The 20,895-nt window shown below is 36.8% G+C and overlaps 1 protein-coding gene across 1 annotated transcript in view; it reads right to left on the bottom strand.

Annotated features, from left to right (window-relative positions):
* Positions 1-4,402: 4,402 nt before the first annotated feature.
* The window catches only part of LOC121371446 (EGF-like domain containing protein 2), a 137,133-nt gene continuing 120,640 nt past the window's right edge, over positions 4,403-20,895 (bottom strand). The window contains exons 7-11 of the mRNA XM_041497336.1: positions 18,846-18,967; positions 15,929-16,004; positions 11,020-11,200; positions 7,973-8,072; positions 4,403-6,977 (exon numbers count right to left, since the gene is read on the bottom strand). Coding sequence (XP_041353270.1) covers positions 6,802-6,977; positions 7,973-8,072; positions 11,020-11,200; positions 15,929-16,004; positions 18,846-18,967 — 655 coding nt within the window. The 3' untranslated portion in view covers positions 4,403-6,801. The remainder of the gene's footprint in view (positions 6,978-7,972; positions 8,073-11,019; positions 11,201-15,928; positions 16,005-18,845; positions 18,968-20,895) is intronic.

Raw genomic sequence — 20,895 nt, 5'->3', positions numbered from 1 at the left:
ACAAGTGAGCTAAAGGTGAACAGCACACACTCTGCTGTACCGTGAGTGCTTGTCAGGTTAGGCTTCAGTCCATACTGGTTACACTGAAACAATGAAATCTATTAAATATAGGAATAGCCTGCCACAAGAAATATTAATTACTTGGGATACTTCTTTATACATCTGTGATGTATACTTTGTAAGCAAACAGCCTGAAATAAAACATTAGTTACTTAAATACTTAAAATTAATGTATTTACAATTATAACTTATTAACATATGCTAAAACCCACGTGTACTACAGTAGTACTAGATGAAATAAAATTGCATACATTTTTTGCCCAGATGAAACTATTTGTTTTTACAAACAACACATTCACATTCATTACCAATCACAGGACTTGTGGTGTTCACTTCTCTATAAAAAATTCGGTGCATCTCGAACTTTGACCAAGTGGGAAGTTATCTGGTTTAGTACTACCTATAGTGTGCAATTGTAGTATTGTCTGCACCTGTTCCATTTGGGGGATGGGACGTAGCCAGGTGGTACAGTGCTCGCTTGATGCTCGATCGGTTTGGGATAGATCCCTGTCGTTGGGCCCATTGGGCTATTTCTCGTTCCAGTCAGTGCACCACGACTGGTATATCAAAGGCCGTGGTATGGTATGCTATCATGTCCGTGACATAGTGCATATGAAAAATCCCTGCAACTAATGGAAAAATGTAGCGAGTTTCCTCTAAGACAATCCAGGTCAGAATTACCAAATGTTTGACATCAAAGTGCTCTAGTGGTGTCGAAAAACAAAACAAACATTAACTGCCGCAGACGGATCCATGGTGGGTTTTTGAGGGGTGAGGTGGAGTGGGGTGGGGCAAAAATATTTACACATGAGAACAAATAAGGGGGAAATGTTTTATCAAATGAGCAAATAAAAAACTCCAAAGGAGGGTGTGGGTCGAGACCTCTCCTGGATCCGCGCCTGTTCCCTCGTTGTACACTATTCACTTGACTCATTACAAACATTTTCGTATATGAACTGAAGTCAGCGGCGCCCCCTAGTGGCCAGGGAGGATCTACAAATGTCCTCCACCGCCTTTTAGTGGGGCGACTAGTATAAAAATTGACACTGATTTAAAAGCATGAAATTTGTTACAAACATGCTTAGATATGGGCCTAAATGCAGGTTTCCTCCACTAAAAGGTAGATAATGCTACCGCTAGAGCTGCAACGAGTTTCGATTGGTTCAATTCCAAATCTGAATAACAAAACCGTAATAAGTGGTCAGAGTCGAATGTACATTTGGAAAACTCGAGTTTGATTCCATGAATCGCTATCTAGTGTTCCGAGGGGATCCTTTACTGGAGATTTCATTCCTCTTGCACCGCCAGAAAGAGGACTGCCATTTCCAGACTAGATTACTAAACCAAATCTTACACGGAACAGAACTCATTAAAATAAATACATCTGTGATCACATTCTCTCATGAATCACTGTCATAACCGTGATAACATAAAAAGAAAAATGATGTTTTATTTAGCGCCACCTCGGCATATTTTAAACAACGGCTAAGAATGGTTATTTCGACATTTGGAGAGATGGACAGCCAGACATAGAGCACTAGAGAGAAACTATGATACAGAGAGACAGTCATGCATGGCAAGTGTATAATATGTTTATTGTAATGAATGGGGAGTGTAAATTATATGTATGGCAATGAACGGGGAATGTAGATTATATGTATAATAATGAATGGGGAGTGCCGTTTGTATGTATAGTAATTAATGGCAAATGTAGGTTTTATATATATATATATATATATATATATATATATATATATATATATATATATATATATATATATAGTAATGCATGGGAAGTGTATATATATATAATATATATATATGTTAGTAATGCATGGGAAGTGTATATTATATGTATAATAATGAATGGGTAGTGTAGGATATATGTATAGTAATGAATGGGGAGTGTAGATTATATGTATAGTAATGCATGGGGAGTGTATATTATATGTATAATAATGAATGAGGGGTGTAGATTATATGTATAGTAATGAATGGGGAGTGTAGATTATATGTATAGCAATGCACGGGGAGTGTAGATTATATGTATAATAATTAATATGAGTTTAGATTATGATTAGTTACATTAATGAATGTGGAGTTTAGATTATGTGTATAATAATGAATGGGTAGTGCAGATGACATGTATAGTAATGAAAATGGAGTACAGATTTAATACTAATAGATGTGTAATAATTAATATGAGCTCCAGGTTATGTGTATAATAATTATCTATTTATTATCACGCACTGAACTTAATAAATTGTGTAACATCAACTCACTGTTCCTAGGCATGTGCAATATTTTTGGTTGGTTTTTTATCGACAATTACTAGAGTACACTGATGCATTAATGATCGATTATAAGATGTCAAACATTTGGTAATTTTGATATACTGTCTTAGATTTAGCAAACCTCCTACATTTTTCCATTAATAGCAAGGGATTATTTTTATATGCACCATCCCAAAGGCATGATAGCACAAACCATGACCTTTGATTTACCAGTCTTCTGCTTTCTTAAGAATAATTATTTTCTATTTTCAAAGGAAAATCGTCTGAACTTCGCTTTTCTTCCTTTGTTTTTTAGATCGTCTACAACTTCCTTATTTAAAAAAATATAAATGTTTTTAGACAAACAATGGTTGACAATAACGGATCCCTGATATGAAAACAAAATACAGAAATGATGATGGACATATGGTGGCAGTTAACTGGGGTAGGGTGGGTCTGAAGTAATGATTCTTTGGTTCTAAAATATGCACCTGTTTAAGACAAAGCTTTGCAATATTATCTCCACATTTCTGTCATATTAATCGAAGTAAGAGAAACAAGGGATGGGTGAAGATATTCTGGAATCCATCCGATTACTACACATGATGAGTTATTATTGTTATTCTGCAAATTTGCAAGGACGGATCCAGGAAAGTGTTGGCCCCCTTTGGTTCAACTTTTACAATGTGCATTGGCCATACAAACATAAAGCAAAACTTACAAAATATCATTTTATGTGAGTGCTTAACAAATTATTATAGCCTACGTGTAATATAGACTGGGGGAGTGCATATTATTCAATGGGAGTGCATATTATACATACAATATAGACTGGGGGAGTGTATATTACATGTATAATATGCACTGAGGAGTGCTCATTCTACGTATAATCTTGACTGGGGAGTGCAAATCCAGGGGAGTGCAAATTGTGTGTGACATCGGCTTCTCCGTCCAGGACAGGAAAGGAGTTGGTGTGGGTTGGGAAAAGGGAGAGGGAGCATTTGTGGTGTTACTGAATTTTGAATGCCCTTTAGGATTAAGTCCAAACTATTTTATATTTGCGCAGTTTACCACGGATTATGTGTATCTTTATATACTAATCGTGGGGCCCTAGTTGTGACGGTCAATAATCGAGTCCATCGATGTCGTTCGACTATCCAGCAACCCGTCGCACTTCACGCGATCATTTTGATACGGATATATTCCCCTGCTTCCCCGCCCCCGTTCGATAAAGTGTTCCACGACTGGCATATTACATGCCGTGATCTGCGCAGTCTTGTATGTGAAAAACACCTCTATGTGGTGGCATCGTGTTTCTTTTCTCATTGTGGACCAATACAACTAAAACTATACGATGCACTTAACACCCAATAGCTATAGTCTGAAATGTGTAGAGACGTTGTTCAGTATTACAGTTTGTTTTGTTTAACGACACCACTAGAGCACATTGATTTATTAATCATCGGCTATTGGGTGTCAAACATTTGGTATTTTAGTCTTAGAGAAGAAACCCGCTATATGTTTTCATTAGTAGCAAGGGATCATTTATATGGACCATCCCACAGACAGTATAGCACATACCACGGCATTTGATATACCAATCGTGGTGCACCGACTGGGGTGTTTTTTTGTGTGTGTGTTATGAGTTGGGGGTTTGGGGGGACGGTGTATTTGTTTATGTTGGGATTTTGGGAGGTGGGGGTATTTGTTTCATTTTTTTAATTTTTGTTTTACGTTTTATTATACTTTGAGAAATGAAATCATTGTACAGAATCAGTATTTCTTATGCAAGGTTGAGACTACCAACTGCCACGACAATGTGGCCAACGTTCTGTTCTCACGACTTCTACGACTGTCCAGTTGCTAGTCTGAGTGCTCTTACAACTCGATTTTCGTTGTATACGACTTCTACGACCGGTTAGTAATCTGATCGCACCCATCGTAAGTTGGCACTTGGGGAAATTGCAACGCAACCGTCGAGTTGGTCAACTTCGTCATGTCAGTTGACAGTTTGACATAGCATTAGTTTTAAAAACACATATATAAAATAAAACAGTAAAAACACAAAATTAAGTGCAAAATCTTTATTAACATTTGCATTCGACAATTAAATCATGTAAAATCCCAAAATATTTTAACTTCTTTTAAAACATGTCCAATACATTACATTACGTGACATTACTGATAAATATATATTAAAATTGCATATATGTATTAAATTCCCAATGTTTCGACTAAAAAGTCGTCGGCGGAATTAAATACGATGCTTTGTTGCTTAATCCCAATATATCGTCATCATGTTTAAGAACTACGAACATATTGTCTTAATACGTTAATTTATTGCTCAACCAGTTTATCCAGATAAAATATGGAACCCTAATATGTGTGATTAATTTTAATAGCTTAGTGTTTTATGGCCGTCGTTTAAATTCGATCACAAATGGGCACTTGTTTTTTTCTTCTTTAAAAAAGGAACTACGTGTTCTACATGTTGTTGAGATTTAGCGTGCAATTAAGGTTAAACTAAGATTTAACTAAACATTAAACGGTGCTCCTAGCATAATAATGTAGTTAGTTAATAGTTTCATAATTTCCCTTTTTTAATCTGAATTAGTGTATATAAACTTATGCATTACACATAGATGCATTGTAACACAAACCCAGCATCCTTCCAATGGGTTCGCTGCGGTAATAAGTAATAAACACAGGAAATTGAACAAAAACATATTTGCAAGTTACTACTGACCAAACATTTTGAACGGACCCTTAAAAATATTTTAAACTGGAACGTTAAACTCATAACTTAATGGAGTTATATCTTGAAATCCGGTCAAAAATACAACATCAAATAACAGAGTGCAAAAGGCGCTAAAATATATAGTTTATAAAACTTAAAAAAACTATGTGTAAAAATATAAATTTCAGTAAAATCCCACCAACAATAAGTTATTATGAGCTTACGAATAGCATATAGGGGGAATAAGCCAGTCCTTTCTGTCACACAAAAACCGGAGTTACGCCCCTTTAACTCTCACTTAATTCTTTCAGAAATTATCTTTTAAAACATTTATTCAAAAGTATTCCATTAAGATAATTTAATTAAATGACTGACTTGGTATGTATAAACTAAAACTATTTACGCTTGTACTACACCAACTAAAATGTTAACGTATGTGGTTAAAAACACTATATGGAATATATCAACCAAACTATGACCCCTCCCGCAAAGTATTACCGGTAATTGAAGAAAGTGGAAACTTCCATGGCTAATTTTCGATATAACCGATGTTTTTACAACATTTCTGGTTTCGCACCAAATTCTACTACTTAATTTTACAGGTACCCCATAAATGTTTCAAACACAAGGCTACATGGTGGCACAGTGCTACTAGATGAAATAAACTTTATTACCAGAGGCGGATCTAGGGGGGCAGGGGCTTGCCACCCCCCTAATTTTGCGATAGTTAATTTATTATATATTAATTTTCATTTTTTTACGATCCCCCTCCAAACCTCCCCTAAAGTTCCCTTGGCATTCCACCTCATGTCACTGGGGACCCGCTAAATGGATTTTCTGGATCCGCCGCTGATTACCCAGAAGAACCTAATGTTGTTCATAAGAAACACTGTCATATGTATCACCAATAGCAGGACTTGTGGTTTTAACTGTTCTATCAAGAATTTTGACCAAGCCAGATGTTATTTGATTTAGTACTACCTATTAAAATCAGCTCAACGAAGCAGTAGAGTAAAAGGAGGTGCGAAATTCTGGAGATACTTTACTATCATTACATATCGATATCAGATTCTAGCAACTTGCGCTATGTACATTTAGGTCATGCCGTATTCATGTAATAACCAAAACGAAGGGTAGAAGAACCATGTGACGTGTAATGGAGAACTATGAATTCAAAAGCAGAGTAACGTTTTCCATTTCTTGATTCGATTTTATATAAAGTTAACGCTTGGTAAGCTAGTTTCGTGAACAATAAACAGTAAAACTCTGTCAGTAAACGCCCTCCTTTTCGTCCTGTTTCTGAATAGCTAATTATCCAATAATTTAAAACGCAGAATGAAATGAAAAACAAGAGCAATGGTTCAAACCGATTCGTCTGCTTCCTACACGTCGATTGTACATTCTGCGACATTAAAACGACATGAATATCTTAACATGTGAATACAAAACTATTTACAACACAGAGCCCTGCAGTACGTTTTTCAACACCAAATGAATATACCGACTACTTCATATGTATTTCTGTGGTTTTCGTATCAAAATAGTTTGTTCTTCTTTATTAGATAGCACAAATATTAGTTATTAAATTTATATTTAACAATTTTTGCTGCAACTCTGTCAGGGCTCTGGAATCAAGCAAAGATTTACAAAAGTCTATGGATTTCTGTGTATGAGTGCGTAATACATTTCTGTTGTGTTGTGGCCGTCATGCATAGAGTTCCGACGAGCTGCTTAAGACAGATTCTGCTTGCTCTCTGTCATGTAGCGTCTGGAGGACAACACGCGGACAATGAACACCAGACAGATGACGAGGAGGATGAAACAGGCCACTGCCATGGCAACCACTGCCGCCGTCATCTTGTTCACGGTCACACATTCCGATTCCGATGCTTGTTTCTGCTCATTGCCTGAAAAACATATTGGTCATATTATATAGTAGAGGTGCTTATAGAGTGTATGCACGTGTGTATGTGTGTGTGTGTGTGTGTGTGTGTGTGTGTGTGTGTGTGTGTGTGTGACGGGTATGACGTTGTTCCATGTACGAGACCAAGGCGCGCACACAACCATACGTACAAACAGTCACACACACACACATACGTACGTACACATACGAACACACACACACACACACACACACACACACACACACACATGCAAATACACACACATATATATACATATAAATAAAATCATACATACACTCAAACATACATGCATCACATTCAAAGCGAATTGCTGTGTAAGACCTAAAGTACAGTTTGATTTGTTTAATGATACCACTAGAGCACATTAATTAGTTAATCATGGGCTATTGGATGTCAAACATTTGGTAATTATGACACACATAGAGGAGGGAACTCGATAAACAAATATATATTAGAAGCAATGAATATATATCATATTAACTTCCCCACATACCACAACCTTAATATACCAATCGCAGGGCATTGGTTGAAACCGAACAAAACAACAACAATACGACTACCGAGAGGGTTCGATCCCAGCAACTCGGGCGAACGCTCTACGGATTGAGCTAGACCCCGCCCCATATGCTTATGAAAAAAAGGTTAACGACACAACTAGAAAACACTGATTTATTAATCACCGCTATTACCATTTGGTAATTTTTACATATAGTCAAAGACAAGAAGCCGGCTACATTTTCCCATTGCTTGCAAGGATTTTTTTATATGCTCCATCCCACAGACAGGATAGCACATAGCACATATACCAGTCGTGGTCCACTGGCTGGAATGAGACATAGCCCAATGGGCCCACCGACGGGGATTGATGATAGACCGTCCGCGAATCGAGCGAGCGCTGTACCACTTGGCTACGTCCCGTCCCCGACAGAGCTAGACCTCGCTCCACGTGATTATGAAGGAAAATCATGGACACTTACCGTTACTGGCGGACTCGATCACATCAATCTTGTAGCGGATCACTTCGTGACTTGAATTGCCAGCCAGTGATTGAGCTGCTCGCTTTCTTCTTTTTGAGCACTGCAAAAGAAACATAAAATACAGTCACACACCGTTAATAGTACAACCGGCCTCGGTGGTGTAGTGATCAACCCCTCCAACTTAAGGTTGGTAGGTACTGGGATCGCCTCTCGGTACCAGCTCCACACCCAGACTGAGTGTAACGACTCATTGGTTAGGTGTGATGTCACTACACCGACATCTATCTCATTAGCTAACAATTAAACACTAACCCACTTTCCTGGTATGTTACACATTATGAATTATATATAGACATATACATATATACGTGTACATACATGTATTCTAGGAGAGAGAGAGAGAGAGAGAGAGAGAGAGAGAGAGAGAGAGAGAGAGAGAGAGAGAGAGAGAGAGAGAGAGAGAGAGAGAGAGAGAGAGAGAGAGAGAGAGACAGACAGAGAGAGACAGACAGACAGAGAGAAGCCGATATATATGCACAAGACCACAAGTATTTCCAATTTAACGAATTTCAATACATACATATATATATATATATATATATATATATATATATATATATATATATATATATATACTGAAAAAGTTACCTCATGGATGTCCGATACCAATGAATACACCCAAGATGGTCCAAAAAGTCGGTAACCAATGTATTATTTAACTAACTTGCACTTATTCGTAAAGAAGATTTTAATCATTAAAGGGACACTTACGACTACCGTAAGGTTGCTTTGCGGAACGGCTGTAACGTTTACGGTGCCAGTTGTAAAACTCACCTTAAATCACTACAATTATCCTCAGCTACAGTTACTTCGTGGAACGAGACCCAGGTCTGGTGCTTATTAAACTTTTAATAGTCTGAGACACTAATGGCATAACAACGTCATACGAATTACATACGTCTGACGTCATTTGAGATTGAGTCAATCTGATTAAAATTAGCTCCACTATTACATGTGGATCTAACTCCAGCCAGTTGGAGCTCATGTCCACCAATCAAAACCTTACTTCCAGAATCCTGCCAGTGATTTAAAAATAATTTGAAAACATTCCGAATTATCCTGAGGGTATACGACATGTTTCGTGTAAATTACGAATGCCTTAAAACATGGGTCCATTCCGAGTCTGGAGCTCCACGCGGTAAGACGTGTTTGTTTCGCTGGTGCACACTGCACGTGCTTTCGTGTGCTCGACTTGGGGATCCTTCATTTTGTTGTTTTTGTCAGCGAAATGAAGTTTTCTACTGGGATGTATGCGGCCATTGGAACTGATTGAACGCTGGAACGCTTCTCGTTTCGACAGTCTGCACCACCAGGTTGGATTCTTTTTTAGCGAGATTCCTCGGCTCCACGTCATTTCTCCGTCTGACTATGTTGACTCGTTTTTTCGTGACTCGTATGACGGCCATTCTGCAGAACGCCACGGTTGTTCGCGTTTAGTCTCTACATGTCCGAGCCTGTCCTAGCAGCACTGGAAGATTGACCGCCCCACTCTAAGAAGAAATAGGAAGCGGGGTCGGCCCCTACTACTATTTTCTAGACTTTATTTGCTTTATAGTGATACCATCTCGTATCCTCCGGAGTCGGGCCCGTCCGCACCACTATACGACTGGACTATACCCTAGTCTGATACTCTCTCTCGTTCAGACGGATCCGGCTTCTCAAGATCTGTATTTCAGCACAGCACTACACCTTCAACGTCTATCGATTGTCAATCTAAGGGTTTTCTTGACGGGATGCAACCCATCTCGTCCCTATAAGCTGTGCACCCAAACGGCCTTAACGAGGCCACTCACGTGGACATATCGATCGGACTTTAAACTTTTAGATCTGCGTTCAAAAGATTATGTCGAAATTACTCTTCTTTTTTTTTATTATTATTAAATAGTCCGATCCTCTCTTCTTTCTCTTATTTAATTTTGGACCGTCCTCCAAATTATATAAATATTCGGCCGAGCAGTCAATTCTTTTTATTTTTGGCTTGTAAGTTTTTTTGTTTTTGTTTTTAAATTTATTCCATTAACTTTTTTACTAATTGTTATTTTCAAAATTCTGCCCATTTTCAACTCTACCCCCCCCCCCCCCCCCCCCCCCTCCATCCCGAGTCAGGTCACCGATCTTATCGGAGGTCGGACTCGGGATGGGCGTGTTCGAAACCCTAGTGGTATATAGGCACGTTAAACAAGTTATCATCATTAAAACATGTTTTATTTTATAAAATAAATAATTTGTAATGTAAAACTGAAGACTGATTTAGTTGGGTTTTTTTTATATAAATAAATAAATAAATTTTAATGTAAAATTGAAGACTGATAACCCACCCCGTACGTACTGGTATGGTTCGCTGTATTGCGGCCACTAAAATAGACTCGCCCGATATTTTTAGAATTTGTATGCTCCCAAATAACGTTATAAAAGGCGAAGTGTGATTGGTCAATATTTAAATTATTATTTACAGACGAAATGTTACCTGGACAATGGGGACTACGCAGTGTTGTTAGCAATCCGATTAAAATTAGTTCTACTGGTCTAAATAAGGCATTCGTAATTCACATGAAATGAAACATATCGTATACCCTCAGGATAATTCGGAATGTTTTCAAATTATTTTTAAATCACTGGCAGGATTCTGCAAGTAAGGTTTTGATTGGTGGATATGAGCTCCAACTGGCTGGTGTTAGATCCACATGTAATAGTGGAGCTAATTTTAATTAGATTGAGATTGAGTCTGGTCCAGTGTCCATGATATAAAAGTCCAGACTCAATCTCTAATGATGTCATACACATACAATTTAAATGGCGTTGTCATGACATTAGTGTCTCAGACTCTATTAGTGTCTCGAGTCTACATTCCAAACGTTTACACACACACACACACACACACACACACACACATACATATATATATTGAATTTCATCAAATTTGAAATACTTGTAGTTTGTGTAGGTGGAGGTGATACGATGCTGAATAATCTTCAAATATTACAAACCGTGACGGCGTCACAATTGGTGTCACCAGTAAGACATGTGTTGATAGCGAACGTCCATTCCAAATCTGCGGCGTCTCTAAATTTCACAACCAACAGTTTGGCTTCGGCTTGAAGGGGGTTGGCACCACTTGTGGCCGGGAGTGGAGTACCAAAGTATGCGCCTGTATTGGACGCAGGACACCTGAAATTATATCATATACATATTTTTATATATAGTATAACCTGATAAATTGAAAAATAAAAATTTATAAAGCAAAATTGTTTATTTTTCAACACTGTATGGAAATGTAGAAACCTAATATGCGTGTTTTCTGTCAAATGCATCATAGAATTCACACCAAAACAGTATAAAGTATAATGGATCGTTATGACAGAAAAAAAGCATTATTAACATAAATGTTACAAAGTTAGGCTACTTTTGTCGTGATTACTAGGATAGACTGTGAATTTTGTTACCATTAAGTTCAATATCTGTTTTCTTTACATAACGCAAGTGTTCGTTTGATGCGCGGTCGGTCTGGGATCGATCCCCGTCGGTGGGCCCATTGAGCTAGTTTTCACTCCAGCCAGTGCACCACGACTGGTATATCAAAAGTCGTGGTATGTGTAATCCTGTCTGTGGGATGGTGCATATAAAAGATCCCTTACTGCTAATCGAAAAGAGTAGTCCATGAAGTGGCGACAGCTGGTTTCCTTTCTCAATATCTGTGTTGTCCTTAACCATATGTCCGACGCCATATAACCGTAAATAACATGCGTTGAGTGCGTCGTTAAATAAAACACTTTCTTCCTCCTTCTTCTTTACATAACGCATAAAAACCAAACCAAAGCCTAGCCTAGCAGACGAACTTGACGAAAACTTTGGTGAAAACTAATATTTGCAGGTATCAAATACTTGGTAGACAATAACTCCTTGTAGTTATCACATTAAAAAACACAAAATGTCAATTGGCAGGATTTAAAACTGTTGTAATGATTCGCATGGCATTTGACAGCTCGCGACCTTAAAGGTCTTCCACAAAAACAAATTGGTAGCCCAATGAACCGAATAAAATCACCAGGCCAAATAATATGATTACAGTGACAAATTGTATAAAATCCTTAGGCCAAACAATCTGATTACAGTGACAAATTGTATAAAATCACAGGCCAAACAAGGTCATTACAGTGTTAAATTGTATAAAATCACAGCCAAACAAGGTGATTACAGTGATAAATTGTATAAAATCACCAGGCCAAACAACCTGATTACAGTGACAAATTGTATAAAAATCACAAGGCCAAATAATCTGATTACAGTGACAAATTGTATAAAATCACAGGCCAAACAAGGTGATTACAGTGTTAAATTGTATAAAATCACAGCCAAACAAGGTGATTACAGTGATAAATTGTATAAAATCACCAGGCCAAACAACCTGATTACAGTGACAAATTGAATAAAAATCACAAGGCCAAATAATCTGATTACAGTGACAAATTGTATAAAATCACCAGGCCAAACAATCTGATTACAGTGACAAATTGTATAAAATCACCAGGCCAAACAATGTGATTACAGTGACAAATTGTATAAAATCACCAGGCCAAACAATGTGATTACAGTGACAAATTGTATAAAATCACCAGGCCAAACAATCTGATTACAGTGACAAATTGTATAAAATCACCAGGCCAAACAATCTGATTACAGTGACAAATTGTATAAAATCACCAGGCCAAACAATGTGATTACAGTGACAAATTGTATAAAATCACCAGGCCAAACAATCTGATTACAGTGACAAATTGTATAAAATCACCAGGCCAAACAATGTGATTACAGTGACAAATTGTATAAAATCACCAGGCCAAACAATGTGATTACAGTGACAAATTGTATAAAATCACCAGGCCAAACAATCTGATTACAGTGACAAATTGTATAAAATCACCAGGCCAAACAATCTGATTACAGTGACAAATTGTATAAAATCACCAGGCCAAACAATCTGATTACAGTGACAAATTGTATAAAATCACCAGGCCAAACAATGTGATTACAGTGATAAATTGTATAAAATCACCAGGCCAAACAATCTGATTACAGTGACAAATTGTATAAAATCACCAGGCCAAACAATGTGATTACAGTGACAAATTGTATAAAATCACCAGGCCAAACAATGTGATTACAGTGACAAATTGTATAAAATCACCAGGCCAAACAATCTGATTACAGTGACAAATTGTATAAAATCACCAGGCCAAACAATCTGATTACAGTGACAAATTGTATAAAATCACCAGGCCAAACAATGTGATTACAGTGACAAATTGTATAAAATCACCAGGCCAAATAATCTGATTACAGTGACAAATTGTATAAAATCACAGGCCAAACAATGTGATTACAGTGACAAATTGTATAAAATCACCAGGCCAAACAATCTGATTTCAGTGACAAATTGTATAAAATCACCAGGCCAAACAATCTGATTACAGTGACAAATTGTATAAAATCACCAGGCCAAACAATCTGATTACATTGACAAATTGTATAAAATCACCAGGCCAAACAATGTGAAACACAGAGACAAATTGTATAAAGTCACCAGGCCAAACAATGTGATTACAGTGACAAATTGTATAAAATCACCAGGCCAAACAATCTGACTACAGTGACAAATTGTATAAAATCATCAGGCCAAATAATCTGATTACAGTGACAAATTGTATAAAATCACCAGGCCAAACAATGTGATTACAGTGACAAATTGTATAAAATCAACAGGCCAAATAATCTGATTACAGTGACAAATTGTATAAAATCACAGGTCAAACAATGTGATTACAGTGACAAATTGTATAAAATCACCAGGCCAAGCAATCTGATTTCAGTGACAAATTGTATAAAATCACCACGCCAAACAATCTGATTACAGTGACAAATTGTATAAAAATCACAAGGCCAAATAATCTGATTACAGTGACAAATTGTATAAAATCACCAGGCCAAACAATCTGATTACATTGACAAATTGTATAAAATCACCAGGCCAAACAATGTGAAACACAGAGACAAATTGTATAAAGTCACCAGGCCAAACAATCTGATTACAGTGACAAATTGTATAAAATCACCAGGCCAAACAACCTGATTACAGTGACAAATTGTATAAAATCACAGGCCAAACAATGTGGTTACAGTGACAAATTCTATAAAGTCACCAGGCCAAACAATCTGATTACAGTGACAAATTGTATAAAATCACCAGGCCAAACAACCTGATTACAGTGACAAATTGTATAAAATCACAGGCCAAACAATGTGGTTACAGTGACAAATTGTATAAAATAACCAGGCCAAATAATCTGATTACAGTGACAAATTGTATAAAATCACAGGCCAAACAATGTGATTACAGTGACAAATTGTATAAAATAACCAGGCCAAATAATCTGATTACAGTGACACATTGTATAAAATCACCAGGCCAAGCAATCTGATTTCAGAGACAAATTGTATAAAATCACCAGGCCAAACAAGGTGATTATAGTGACAAATTGTATAAAATCACCAGACCAAACAATCTGATTAAGGTAACAAATAGGTATAAAATCACGGGCCAAACAGTGTGATTACAGTGATAAATTGTATAATATCACCAGACCAAACAATTTGATTAAGGTAACAAATTGTATAAAATCACAGGCCAAACAATGTGATTACAGTGATAAATTGTATAAAATAACAGGCCAAACAAGGTGATTATTGAGATAAATTGTATAAAATAACCAGCCCAAATAATCTGATTACAGTGACAAATTGTGTAAAATCACCAGGCCAAACAATGTGATTACAGTGATAAATTGTATAAAATTACAGGCCAAACAAGGTGAAACATAGTGACAAATTGTATAAAATTACCAGGCCAAATAATCTGATTACAGTGACAAATTGTATAAAATCACCAGGCCAAACAATCTGATTACAGTGAGAAATTGTATAAAATTACAGGCCAAACAATGTGATTATAGTGACAAATTGTATAAAATCACCAGGCCAAACAAGGTGATTATAGTGACAAATTGTAAAAAATCACCAGACCAAACAATCTGATTAAGGTAACAAATAGGTATAAAATCACAGGCCAAACAATGTGATTACAATGACAAATTGTATAAAATAACAGGCCAAACAAGGTGATTATTGAGATAAATTGTATAAAATAACCAGGCCAAATAATCTGATTACAGTGACAAATTGTATAAAATCACCAGGCCAAACAATGTGATTACAGTGATAAATTGTATAAAATCACCAGGCCAAACAATGTGATTACAGTTACAAATTGTATAAAATCACCAGGCCAAACAATGTGATTACAGTTACAAATTGTTTAAAATCACCAGGCCAAACAATGTGATTACAGTGATAAATTGTATAAAATTATAGGCCAAACAAGGTGAAACATAGTGACAAATTGTATAAAATCACCAGACCAAACAATCTGATTACAGTAACAAATTGTATAAAACCACCTGGCCAAACAATCTGATTAGAGTGACAAAATGTATAAAAACACCAGGCCAAACAATGTGATTACAGTGATAAATTGTATAAAACCAACTGGCCAAACAATCTGATTACAGTGACAAATTGTATAAAATCACCAGGCCAAACAATGTGATTACAGTGATAAAAACCAACTGGCCAAACAATCTGATTACAGTGACAAATTGTATAAAATCACCAGGCCAAACAATGTGATTACAGTTACAAATTGTATAAAATCTCCAGGCCAAGCAATGTGATTACAATGATAAATTGTATAAATTCACCAGGCCAAACAATCTAATTACAGTTAAACATTGTATAAGATCGCAATTATGAGGTATGAGACAGAATATATTAGTTTGTACTTACCCATCATCAAAAATCACTTTTGGTGTTTGACCTGAGGCCGTAACTTCAATTTTCTCAAAACTGATTTTGGTTAATCCTGAAATAAACAACAAATGATGATTAACTAGCTTGCACTTATATTATAGTCTATAGCAAAACCTCTTTTGTGGTTTTCTCAACTATAATGTTCAAAATAAGTAGGGGGGGGGGGGGGTATTCAAATATAACACAATACAACAGATATGTATTACTTTTTATTGCAATATTAATTAATGGTAAAACACAAGCACTCGCATAACAGGGGATTAGCATTAAATATTATAGCTAGGATAGTGATGTAGGTCCGGAGGAGACAAAGATAGGCAACAGGGGTGGTGCTTGTCAATTTGACATTTTCAATATTTGCATATTTGCACTAGTAACGGGTGAAACCCCCGCCATTCGCCAAGCATGCACGAATCCGACGAGGCATGCTCCTGATAACATTTTGGGGGATCCTGTCCCATTCGTCTTGGAGAGCGGCGTCTAATTCAGCCAAGTTGGTTAGCTGGCGTTGACGTTCTCTGAGACGTCGTCCGATGATGTCCCACATGTGCTCAATGGGTGAAATGTCTGGGCTTAGGGCTGGCCACGGTAGTGTGGTGATGTTCTGTTGCTGCAGATACGCAGTGACCAGTAGGCTCCGGTGAGCACCGGCGTCGTCGTCCCGCAAAACAAAATAGGATTCCGCCTGACGTGCGAAGGGCAATGATGTTGTCACGGTAGTATTACCCAGTGACTCTCCGATGAAAAATACTGTATTGAGTGCGTCGTTAAATAAAACATTTCTTTCTTTTTTCTCCCATGAAAAATATGCAGCTGGGTTCTGGCAGTCATGGTGATGTCACCCCAAACCATAACGGACCCTCCTCCAAATCGGTCATGAGGTCGAACGTTGATGTTGGCTTAACGTTCATTGGAACGTCGCCAGACACGCTGTCGTCGATCATGGAAGTCTAGTGTGAAAACATTACCCAAGCCCAACGCTTGTTAGCCCAATGTCTACGATGTGTACACCATTGACGTCTGGCAGCAATGTGTCTCACAGTCAAATGTGGGGTAACGTAGGGTCGATATGCGTGGCTACTTCTATGTAGTCAGTTACGAATAGTCTGACCAGACACTGTAACGCCAGTTGTAACATGATGTTCTCTTGTGATTTGATTGGCCGATTGAACTCGATTCCTCATCGTGTAAGTCCTAATGACGCGGCCCTGAACCGGAGTTGTGGCCCTTGGTCGTTCTAAACGGGAGCGACCATCCATATTTCTGGTTTCTCGTTTCTGACGTTAGGAAGGAAGGAAATGTTTTATTTAACGACGCACTCAATACATTTCGTTTACGGTTATATGGCGTCGGACATATGGTTAAGGACCACACAGATATTGAGGGAGGAAACTCGCTGTCGCCACTTCATGGGCTACTCTTTTCGATTAGCAGCAAATGATATTTTGTATGCACCATCCCATAGACAGGATAGCACATACCTTTGATGTACCAGTCGTGGTGCACTGGCTGGAGCGAGAAATAGCCCAATGGGCCCACTGACGGGGATCGATCCCAAACCGACCGCGCATCAAGCGAGCGCTTTACTGCTGGGCTACATCTCGCTCTTTCTGACGTTAGAGACGTCGTCGCATTGTTGAAAAGTTACATAATGTTGAAAAGAATGCGACAGCAAGGTTATGATTTAATGTTTCAGTAACAACAAGAAAGAATATTGCCACAGTGTGAACACAACTACACACAAACTAAGTGTTCAATTTCAAATCACACCCTTCGCACGTGCAATGTCACATCACGTGCTTCGCGATGAAAACAATCGGTGCGGTTTTTCATGCTCTTAGAGTGGAAACATTAATGCACATTGTGCACTTATTTTGAGTTTTATATCTCATTTCATTCTATAATTATCCCCTACTTATTTTATGGTGTTTTAATTAATCTAATCCGTTGATGTTTCCTTGCTTGACCTACTTGATCAAGTTAACCTATTATTTATTACATAACACTTTAGCCTTACTATAGTAATACAGACCATTCTCACCTTGCAATAACAAACATATATACTGAACATATAAGTAAAACAAAATCTAGCATGCGAACTACCGCACGTGTTCACTCAAATGACGTCATGACTCACACAGGACATTCAGCGTTCTTTCGATTACACATAATTCAACTAATTTCCGAACGAAGTAAGTGGTGTTACTTAATTAAACTTTTGTTAATCATAATATACAAAGGCGGTATGTAATAAATACAGAACAACATAACAGTTGTTTTGTCATGTTATTTATTGCATCGTTTATAGTACGCTATATTTATTCCACTAGTATAATGTGTTGTATAATAATAGGAAGTTTAAGATCTATCTACGTATCTACGTGATCTCCCGCGTAACATGCCTCATACGTGTGACGTGTATCTAGGTCATGAACATTCCTTTGCACGGACCTGTGTTTAAAAGGAAAGGAAATGGTTTATTTAAAGACGCACTCAACACATTTTATTTACGGTTATATGGCGTCGGACATATGGTTAAGGACCACACAGATATTTAGGGAGGAAACCCGCTGTCGCCACTTCATGGGCTACTCTTTTCGATTAGCAGCAAGGGATCTTTTATATGCACCATCTCATAGACAGGATGGCACATACCACGGGTTTTGATGTACCAGTCGTGGTGGGTCTGTGCATAAAAGTATAAAGTAACTGGCAGATAGTGGGAGAAATACAAGAATAACCCTTATATTACATAGATATATTTACTGTATGCTTGACATGGACAAATATGTTACCGGTATGCCATGATTGACTGTACAATAGCAGACTATTTTCTTGCCAAATAATTATCATAAACAGCGTGTATGCGTATGCGTGTGTTCATGTGTCATACCATCACTTCCGGTTATGGTGAAGGTGATTACCGCCCCGATGTTTTGAGGTGAGGTGTCAGGACTGGCCGTCAACGTCACAGCTCCTATCTCACCCGCTCTTGTTACTTCTCCAAAAGCGGTACTGCAAACAAAATGTGTGATTTAACACGTTGAAATAATTTTATACAGTACTTAACAATGAAATCTCAAACTGATTAGAAAAAAAAAAAACACTCACTGAAAAAAGAAAGTACAATTTATTCTTTAAAAAATATATAGTATATATTATAGAGAATAATTGGTTACTGTCTTAAGATATCGGCTTTATCCTGCGAAGGTTAGAATGGCAAATGTCGCGAGGATCTGCCGTGCGGCGTTCGCCATTCGACGTGAGCAGAATAAAGTCGATGTCCTAAGACGTAACCAGTTATTTTATTTATCCTCCAATCCTACATATCATGGAAAAATTAATGACATAAACCGGGCTTTTTTGTCACCTACAATATTTATACTGCCTAACAAAATAGTTCTTAATAACAATTTAGTTAGTTAGTTAAATATAATATTATTGAAGGTATTATTTTAATGTTGTTATATTTTAACAATGCATTGTTTGTTTACATCGAATTGTCACATATCAACATTTATTTGCTGATCATAAATAATGTGAAAGTAGTTTCGTCCTGAAAATATAGAAATTTAAATTTATCTTCTCGTATTGTCTTGCCAAATATATATATATATATGCATGAACTTTATTATCTTGCCAGATATATATAATATAATATATAAATTTTGGGATAACTATGTTGTATTTGACCATTTGTGGACGTTAATGCCGGTTTTACTGTCGCAAATTAAGTTTTACCTTTCATAAAATTTAGAGGAATATGCATTTTGCTTCAGAAAGGTTTCTAAGGTGATATTTTAAAAGTAACTACGTTCAACTAAACAACGACGAATAGCGTATCAATATGTATATAATCTGTTGGAGAATCAATTTCCAATATGTTAATCCTGGTGTTAGTGTCTCGAATGCATTTGTTTAGCCAATCACATTTCGCTTTACATGCAGACTAGTAATCTAAACATGCGCACTAAAAGAGCAGAACTGGAGGAGAGAGGCGGATGACGTACATACTAATAAATCAAAATGCAAAATTACTTTTTCTTATCCCATTGATTTCAAATTCTTTAGAAAGGATTCAGGTTGTTTGGGTTGGGTTTTCTTTATATCACCTTTAAAACTAACACAAACAATTTTCAGTTAAACCTTTTGTTCCAGGATGTTTGAAGTTTGCTTAACGACATCACTAGAACACATTGATTAATTAGAGATCGACTATTGGATGTCAAATGCGGCAGGATGTAGAGTATAAAGAAAATGTTATGTAATATATTTTATGATGCCTTGACTAATCCGCTATCTGACAAGCCTGCTTGTGTCTAATCCTTTTGTTGTTTATGCAATCAAATATGTTTGTAATTTTTTTTAATTAAAGATTGTCTTTATTTTTTACGTTCATCGGGATATGAACAAAAAAACATCATCCGCAAACTGTGTGAATCGGCGGATGATTGTGTTTGTTCATACCTAGTTGAACGTAAAAGAAATACCAGACAATACTTATAATTAAATTTTAAACATATTTACTAATAACAGCACTAAAAAAGTCAATATTTTATTTTGAATTATTTTTGGTTCTTTAACAATAAGGCTCAGTAAAACAATCAATATAAAGTGACGTCATCAGGTTTCACCTTCCTTGACAACGTTATTTTTGCATTCTGTGAGAAATTAATAAACTCACTTTGCTACAACTGAGCCAATGGGGTGACGTTAAATTGTAACGAATGTGACGGTAATTTAATAATTCAATTAACGATTGTCTGTTATTTCTTTTATGTTCATCGGGGTATGAACAAACAAGAATCATCCACAAACGCTGTGAATCAGCAAAGCCGTTCTCACATAAGTTTGCGGATAATTTTGTTTTTCATACCCAGATGAACGTAAAAGAACTACCAAATTAATAATACTTATAATTAAATATGAATCGTACTTGCTAT

This window comes from Gigantopelta aegis, chromosome 4 (assembly GCF_016097555.1).
Source record: "Gigantopelta aegis isolate Gae_Host chromosome 4, Gae_host_genome, whole genome shotgun sequence".
NCBI lineage: Eukaryota > Metazoa > Mollusca > Gastropoda > Neomphalida > Peltospiridae > Gigantopelta > Gigantopelta aegis.
This window is presented reverse-complemented; position numbering and strand designations above follow the sequence as displayed.